Below are 9,394 nucleotides of genomic sequence, written 5' to 3' on the forward strand. Positions count from 1 at the left end.
CATGTGGGCGTGAGGTTTACGTGTTTGTGCGAGTGGATTTTAGAGAATGAGAGAAGGAGGAGTGATGGACTATGAGGGAATGGAATAAACGTGGAGATGAGTGAGAACATTAATGGAAAAATAATCAGAGCATAAATAAAGTTGTGAGAGGTTAGCAAGTGGATTTCAGAACAGAACAACGCATGAAAGCAGAGATTGGAATGAGAGCTGGTGAAGGACTATGGCCGAGTTGTCTCTCTTTACTTATAATACATAGTGCATGACATTTATGTTCACCCTAAATCTTTCACCAATGATAACAGCATCATCATATCATTCGTTTACCCAAAAGATACTCCAACTTAAGCCAGCACACATACACTTCGCGCACGTTCTTTTTCGGAGCATGCACGGTCTAGAAAAAACCTGGTACTGTGAAACGGAAGGAAACTAATTCTCCCCAACAAATTTCTTCCGTAACACCTAACCCATCCTGGTACACTTACTTCTTCCACATCTGTCACATTCATACGTTGATTCATGCAAGTTCCTCTATTTCTGAGATTTACAACAGTCGAAAACAGGTTCAGAAAATTATTTGACCTTAGCAGCTCTGTCTTTCATGCACTAATGGGGCTTCATACTTCTTCTTTACAAACCATCAGCAGGATTATAAGGCAATGTCATGTATATAGAGCGCAAGTAGAAAACATTATTCGACACTTTACCAAACATTAGCAACGAAAAGAACGTTCAAATCATGTAATATAATAGCCTATCAACCAAAATCTAAATAATAATCAAAATAAAATAACTTATCGATGATGACCTTTGTTTAAAAAATCAATTCCTACTCCTATTTTTTCATATCTAATTAAATATACAATTTATTATCAAAATTTGGCTCAGTTAGCTGGAGTTAGTTGGAATCCACTCAGTCAGAGGTTGTAACCGTTGGCTTCAATCACAGTTTCTGACGGGATTGATACAACTCCTACTTAAATGAGTGAGATCAAAGACCAGTTGATTGTTTTAAGATAAGAAGTTCAAATAAAAATTGCGCTTCCCCAATTAAAAGCCCTACGACCCCATTTTGATTTTGCATGTGATTTTGTTCTCCTATACGGATGGTGACCTAACACCCCCCGCCACACGCCCATTGCGGCAGCTTGAGGGGAATTATGTAGATTTAGATTTGTTATTTACAAACATTTACCGAAACAAAAAAATATTCCGTTCACTGTGAGCATGCATGTCCATGAGACTACTGGTAGCACCGGTCTTCAATACGAGCCACGGTCGAAGTCAATTTCCTGGCAAATTCGTTTGCAAAATCTCGTCTACAAACCCTCTGACAGCTTTTTCACTCAAACCTCAGCCTTCCTTCAACTAAAATGTCATATGGCAAATATAATGCTTTTTCTGAATTTCTTCCCGTGATCATGATTAAGAAGTCGTTGCACATATACAAGCCGTCGCTCCATTTCAACGCAAATATATACTCAGGTAAGCATGCCTGTCAATATTTGAATTTTTAATGGAATGTCAAAAGTGATCGAAGAAACGAAATGATTTCCCCCTATGGATACGTAACGGCTTAAATTGGAAAAATAGTTTACCTTCTCGAAGTGAAAGTTGATTTCTAACGTAGGAACTTCATTTTTTTGAATAGGTATAAATGACGGCGAGGTGAGAATTTAGTATTCATATTCCACGGTGAATAAATTTAGTTTAGCAATACTTATTCCAGCAGGCCACTGTTTTATTCTCCACGTTTGACATAGTGAATGCAGGTAAATTGAAAAATGAGAAAGAATGGAACTTAAAGAAAATTGAATCCTATAAAAAAAATTTATTGACGGCAAGACCACATGATTTCCCATACCAGTTATAAAAGGTGAAAATATGTCTCAGCAGTAGGGTAGCTCATGCAGGAAGCATTGGGATTGTTTCCCTTAATATCTTCTTTCTCCTCCAAAATCACACCCACGTATTTCATTCTGACCCGAACTGAACTGGCGCTCTCGAGCAACTGGATAGATCCAGTCCGAAATCTCTTTTGTAGCGTAGGTGAGCTCTACGCACCCCTCCACCTGTCCCCCAAACTAAATTTGAGGAACCATGAAATATGACGTTCGTTGTTGAGCCCTGACATTCGCAATCCACAAACTCTCCAAAATGTCTGTTTCCCAATAGCACACTCGAGTACGCCCATTCCTTACAAGTGAGACGTTTATTATTTAAGAACTTTTACTGCACCACGGAGCCTTCCGTAGTAACGACAGTCATGTTATTTACCACGAAAGAATTCAAATTGTATTATTCCTTACAATTTGAACCTTTTTAGATTTTAACATTCCAACAGTTTGGCGCCCAACTCAACGCCACTGATTGGGACACAATAGAGACAATAACCCACGACTCATCCCGGAATACTGAAACTGCAGTGCGGGAGACGCAGATCAGGAAATTCGAAAAACTATCCGACCGACAACATCCCAGCAGTTTGGGTCATGGCCCCGAAAAGGACCGTTCAGTCATCAACTTTACGGACTACCAACTGACCAATGCTCACATCTCGATTTTATCGAAAGGACTGAATTTCGCTATTGCTCCAACAAAAATACCAAAGGAAGAAATCGTCACAGAAGTGGAATATGCCATCCGGAAGCTTCCGAAGGGAGACGCCGATGAAATTAGAGAAGATGTTGCCCGCATTCTCCGGAACGCAAGACCACCCAAAATGAACATCACGGGAGCCGAACGACGAGCCTTATCCGATCTCCGCGGGAACGAAAACATTCTCATACTCCCAGCGGACAAGGGAAACTCCACGGTCCTCATGAAGAGAGGTGACTACGAAATGAAGATTTCCCGTATGCTGGAAGACTCCACTTACAGAAAACTTCGTTCGGATCCCACTGCAAAAGCGGAGCGAGACACCAGGGCGCTGATAAAGAATTCTACCATTCCACGGGAACATCAAACACGTCTGTTCCCATCTGCGGCCAAGCCACCAAGACTATATGGATTACCCAAAGTCCACAAAGAAGGGGTGCCCCTCAGGCCAATAGTCAGCCAAATAGACGGACCAACCTATAGACTGTCCAAATACTTAGCACAGTCACTTCAACCTTACGTCGGACAAACCTCATCTTTCGTGAGAGACTCCACTCATTTCATCGAAATATTGAAGAAGATTACTATCAGCCCCAACGACATCTTAGTCAGCTTCGACGTTGCATCACTCTTCACAAACGTCCCAATTCAAGAATCGGTGGACATCATCAAAGAGCTCACAAAATCCGGCATTCCAGAGGATCATCCGCAGCTGATAGAGTACTGCCTACGGAACTCCTACTTCCTTTGGAGCGGGAGTTTCTTCGAACAACGCGAAGGAGCGGCAATGGGCTCACCCCTATCCCCGGTGATAGCAGACATCTATATGGAAAAATTCGAACAAACGGCGATCAAATCCCATGATAAAAAACCAAAGTTATGGCTAAGATACGTGGACGACACGTTCGTAATTTGGCCACATGGACCTGAAGAACTGCAGAGATTCCTGGAGCACCTCAACTCTCAGCATCCGGCAATACAATTCACTATGGAGACCGAAAAAGACAACCAAATCCCGTTTTTGGACATAATGGTGAAGAGGAGGACCAACGGGAGTATCGGCCACTCAGTATACAGGAAGGCCACCCATACTGACCGCTACCTGAACGCCCACTCACATCATCACCCGTCCCAGAAGGCATCACTCGTGGCAACACTCCTGCATCGCGCATACAAACTTTCGGATGCAGAATCATTGGCCAAGGAAAAGGAACATTTGATGACGACACTGAAGATAAATGGATACAAAGAAGAATTGGTCCTGAAAAGGACCGCTAAAGTGGAAAAACGCCACCAGACACCCGACAAGGAGAAACATCAAACTGACAAGCCAGGAACCTATGCCATCATCCCCTACGTCACCGGCACAAGCGAAAAGATCTCGAGGGTCCTGAAGAAGAAAGACATTGTCACAAGATTTAACTGCGTGACCAAAATAAGCCAGATAATTCCAAGGCCCAAGGACAAGATCCCGAAAGGTCTTCTCGAAGGTGTGTACCGCGTGCCTTGCTCTTGCGGCAAATCGTATATCGGCGAGACATGCAGGTCCATGAAGACCCGCCTGCAAGAACACAAGAGGGCAACGAAGAATAAGAAATTCAGCCTATCAGCAGTCGCCGAGCATGCCTGGAGCGAACCCGGACACGACATCAAATTTGACGAAGCCGAGATAATCACCAAGGAAAAAAGATACTATCCTCGGCTGATTAGAGAATCAATTGAGATCACAAAAACGCCGAGAAACTTCAACCGGGAAGACGGTTACCACCTGACGAACGCCTGGAAGAGAGTGTTCCAGAAACCAACCAATCACAACGCAGCAGCGAGAGAGCGAGGGCTATATAAGCGCAGCCAAAATGATATCGGCACTTCGACCTGAAGACGCCTGGTGGAATCCAGGCGAAACTGTCGTCAACCATGACAACCAACGCGGCGGGAACCCGGAAAATGGAGACATCCACGAACAGCCTTCTATATTATTTTTTTACTTATCTTTTCTATATCTTTACTCATGGTATCCGTCATGAATTCTCTTCTCGCAAATTTCTCTTTCGTTGACATACATTTTATTATAACTACTATCTCCCCTTTCCTCTTAAGTATTCCTCTACATGAACTGCTCCACCTTCTCTAGCTAATTTCTTTAGCATTAACATTTGACTTGGTTTTCCTACTTCTCAATAATCTCCCTAGTTTCGTATTTTTGCAGTTAAGCCTTATCCCATAGCTCTTACAATGTTCCTATGAAGAACTCAATGATAAATCGAATCACTTGGCTGTCTGACTCACTATAGCTAGATCATCCGCAAACATAGCTGGCTTAATTATTTTGCCACCTACACTTATTCCTAGCTCGAGCACTTCCTATGCTGCCCTAAACATTTCCTCAGCATGTACGTTGAAAGGTACCGGCAATAACGGGCAATACTATTTCACTCCCCCTGTCAGCAACTGCCTATTCTGTTTCTCCCTATACTAACCTTATCTGCGCCGTCTAACTCATGGACATGTTTCGAAAAAGTTGTTAACCCTCCAGTCTACTCGTATAATCCGCAATATCTCCATTAACTTTGTCTTATCTTTATGGTTGAATGCCTTCCAAAAATCAAGAAAACACGCAAAGGTATCTTCAATTTACTCACTATTCCTTTCCAATAACGTTCTCACCCCTGGAATTCGAGGGATTACGCAGATTTACATAGATGTAGAAATGAAGAAATGTGTTATTTTATCAAATGAAATAAATTAATCAATCTAATAACAAAACCAATTGTCCAATCCAATAACACTCCTAAATACTTAATAACATGCACCCACTATGTAAATGGACATTTGCATGGAATGCGTGGACAACTTGAATATACAAATTTAAAATTAAAAAGGCAGGTTTTCCCTATGCCATAACATAAATTTTGAGTTTTCACTCATCAAAGGGGAATTTTATTCAAATCATTTCCGTAAAAAATTTAAATCTGGTTGCATATTGCGATGAGTAGTTTCCCAAGCCGAATAGCATAGTAGCAAAGCAGTAACATTTCCATTGAAATTTCGGCTACACATGTCATTGACATTAACAAGAATTAAAATACATCCACATAAACAAAAGGTCCCTACGCTGAGCCTTAAGGATCGAACAAACTTATCACTTTATCCATACTATTCAGTTTATTTTATCTTACACACTGCTTTTGCATTGACAAATAACTCTTGAAACAATCCAAAGTGATTCCGCGTATGCTTGCGAGGATTAATTCAATGAAAAGGACAGAAGGTGTGAGAGTATCATAAGGTCTTTTAATGCCAACGAATAAAGTTGCAGCGTGTCTTTCAAAACTGATGGCATTATGTACTGCCCTCATGTTTCTCTAAAATATCTTCAGCTCCATCTCCAATTATATACCTAAATTCATCATTATTGAAAAAATCAAAGAAACTTCGGAATGTGCTGTTACAGTAACTTTCAACGGAGTCATCTGCTAAATGTGGATTTCAATGCAACATTTTCAGAGTGTAAAAACAGGGGCGAATGATTTTTACACTCTGAAACTGTTGCATTGTATTACTGGAAAGTTTTCCCGCGCGGAGAAATTTTATGAAGCGATTTTTCTAGGACTTAGGAAAGTACAAAGAGAAAGTAAATTGCCCTTTAGTTAGTATTTTTCATCTGTCACAATTATTAAACTTGCTTTCTGTGACCTTTAAAAAAACAGCTTTTCTTCATGAACCTGGGACATCACTTGAAGGGAAACTTAAATTACATATGTACGCACAAACAGGGGGAATAGGATCAAATATTTCTTTCATGAATTTCGAGTTTATGCCATTATATCGGTGTTAATTGCTCAGCCTAAATAGTTTAACCAATTTAATGTTTCCCATAGGACTTAAAAGTTAAAGTAACAGGGATCCTATAAGTAATTAAAAATGATTTTTGAACTGGTAAATGAACTGGTAATATGCAAACGTCATCAGCTTTTGTTGATTCTCTATCGAAGACAAAGGCAAAAATAATTAAATTTCTTGACGTAATGGTGAAGTTATCAAAAATACTACTATTTAAAGTCAATTCTATTGTTTCATGTCCTGTCCAGTCAGTTCTGGAAGCTAATTTAATTGTTCTTTGGAATTCCCGCAATATCCCCGGTATAATAAAATCTCAGTGGCTATAGATGGATCGCTGAAAATGAGTAGTTGCGAGGTTATTGTTTACGCATAATACGGACATGATTTGGTTCTCACATTCTATAGAAATATTTCAGTATTGGTAAAATAAAAGAGTAAAATATCAAATTATTATGTGACATTACACTCTAGAGTCGTGTTGAAACCACCTTTTCAGGGTTTCATTTTTTATAAGAGACAAACGATATTCCACACTCTGTACCGTATCCACACAATGGAAGCGGTACCCTTCCCCCTTTCTCTTGTTTCCAAATGCCAAAGGAACCAACTAATGAGCAATGTTGATGGCCGACTCTCACCCCATGCGGTACTCGGAACAAAGGGGTATCCTATTTGTTAAACATGATAATCATTTTTTTAAAGTATTCCTCGAAATTGATATCAAAATCCGCAAATAATCCGATAATGTCTATGGTTCCACGAAGCTTCATCTTTACCAAAGCTTTTCTCTGAAGACAGGCGTTCGAGAAAAATGCACTGGAATAAGATGTCACGTGGAGGAAATTATTAATTTACTTAATTTAGACTTGACAGCGTCAACTCACTTAGAGCAGGCAACAAAGAAACCCGATCACCCGACGACAATAGTGGCCCGTGGGTAATGGGATCCCACCACCCTCGCATTATCCCTCCTCCCGCAGCTAACTGACTCCCAAGGAGACGCGTGCTTACAAGTTGACGTCAACTTGTTGCTTGGGAGTAAAGAGAAAGCAAAGAATATCCGTCCAAGATGGTAGTTGCGAGGGGGCTTTTGACGAAATGGAGACGAGGCTCGGGTGTTTGCGCACGTGGGAGCATAATTTATTTAGCCACTCGGAAAACGAGAGAGGGCGTCGTCGACGGAGTGAGGCGAGGAAGAGCAGGTGCTCGGAAAAATGGAAACTTGAGTGCACTTTTCTCTTCATACTCTCCGCTCCACTTGAAAATTTCAGTGCCGACTACATATATATTTTTCAGAGGTAGCCATGCTTCAGGTCACAAAGAGAACATTTTGAAGCGTCCAAAAAATAATAAAACGGTGTTGTACGACCAAAATGACTACATCTCTATGGCGTAAGGCGCTTTTATTCAAGTGCTCATCTCGAGAACAATAGATGAACATAAGAAATGATTTATTGAATGGATTAGTCTGATGATCAATGCACATACCAAGTCATCCATGTCAGTTTGGTCCTTGGCATGCATATTGTTGCCTATATGATGCATGCTAACAGATGTGTATTCATATTTCAATAGTTTATGGTGTCAAATTAAATCAAGTTATATGGTGCTAATAAAATGGTGTGAAGATAAATTATTGCAAGGAGTTTGCCGATTGATTTAAACATTCCAACAATGGAAGAGAGCGGATATCATTCCCTGTGCACTATTCAATCATAGGTTACCGAAGCGAATTCCTTTAACACATAGAATGATGGGGTAATTAAGATTACTATAAGAATTTGTGATAGGCAATTAGTGTGATTAATAGTAAAGATGGCACTTTTGGAAGAACCCTGATTTGCATGGGTTAAAATTGGGGTAATTTGGTGCAATACTCATTTACTTACCTCACATAAACCATGGGAATGATCAAAAAACGACTCACTCACATAAAGTCTTTCTATTTTTCAGCAGTGGGACCTAATCACCACTTTCATTCTATCAAATTACTAGTCCATGCAAATATTTAATGGGTAAATAGAAGGGCATATTTTCTGTATTATTTCGTATTGGAGGATTTTACCTGAAAAATTAGATTAGACGAATGGAAACAACAGGAGTGTCTACAACGGTAACTTAGACGCTGACACATTCTTATCCCAATATTCACTTGTCAGAAATTCGTGTTTTTCACACCTGTTAATGCAACTGCGAGACACGAAATGGACCGAGAAGAATGACGTTGGATTCGCTTTAGACGGGGATGAATGGGGAAACTCTCGCATCCCTAACTCTTCATTACGATAATTTTTAGGCCACACATTTTGAGTGCCTCTACATTCGTCAATGCAGCTCTCACTAATGGGAGAAGAACTGCAAATAAACAAAAAGGTGTCAGTGTGACATCCATTCAGTTGAAACCTTTCGATGGCTGAGGGAGGAAGCGCTTTCGATGGGGTGAAAATAAAAAACCCCTCTCGCCCGGTTGTGGGCTGCGTACGAAGCATGGCGTTAGGGTGTGTGAAAGAGGGAGACAGTGAGAAAGAGGGAGAGGAGATCAGACAGGCCATTCCGAAAGTCTTGGGGAACTGAAAGTGAGGGGTGGGGAAGAAAAAGAAATTCGTCGACGCAGGTGGGGAAGGGGGCAATGTTATTACGCGGGATTGTGGTGGCGAGATGGGGGATGATGTGAGCTAAGGAGGGAGGACGTCTGACCGGCTGGCTTTCGAAAGGCGGAGATGGGTAGGGGGCTCAGGGCTTTGGTGTGAGAGGGAGGGTTGAACTTGAGTGTGGAGGGGAGGATTGTGTACCCACCTACTCTTTCCTCCGGAATCCTTTTGTCACCGAGGTGCGGGTCGGACCCTAATGGAGGACTGCTTCCCACGGCAGTGGGCGAGCATCTCAAGGCAGGGCGGCAGTACAAACTTGGCCAAAGACATGTCCCACTCTCCTTCCACCTCTTCTAGAGTCT

At 41.3% G+C, this 9,394-nt stretch overlaps 1 protein-coding gene across 1 annotated transcript in view; it reads left to right on the forward strand.

Moving 5' to 3' along the window:
* LOC139690469 (uncharacterized) overlaps positions 1-8,858 on the forward strand; it is a 111,876-nt gene extending 103,018 nt beyond the window's left edge. The window contains exons 2-4 of the mRNA XM_071587925.1: positions 2,176-2,203; positions 2,327-3,318; positions 8,738-8,858. Of these exons, the coding sequence (XP_071444026.1) occupies positions 2,176-2,203; positions 2,327-3,318; positions 8,738-8,858 (1,141 nt within the window). The remainder of the gene's footprint in view (positions 1-2,175; positions 2,204-2,326; positions 3,319-8,737) is intronic.
* The last annotated feature ends 536 nt before the right edge of the window (positions 8,859-9,394 follow it).

Source organism: Hetaerina americana, unplaced genomic scaffold (assembly GCF_022747635.1).
Source record: "Hetaerina americana unplaced genomic scaffold, ioHetAmer1.1.p SCAF_3, whole genome shotgun sequence".
Lineage (NCBI taxonomy): Eukaryota > Metazoa > Arthropoda > Insecta > Odonata > Calopterygidae > Hetaerina > Hetaerina americana.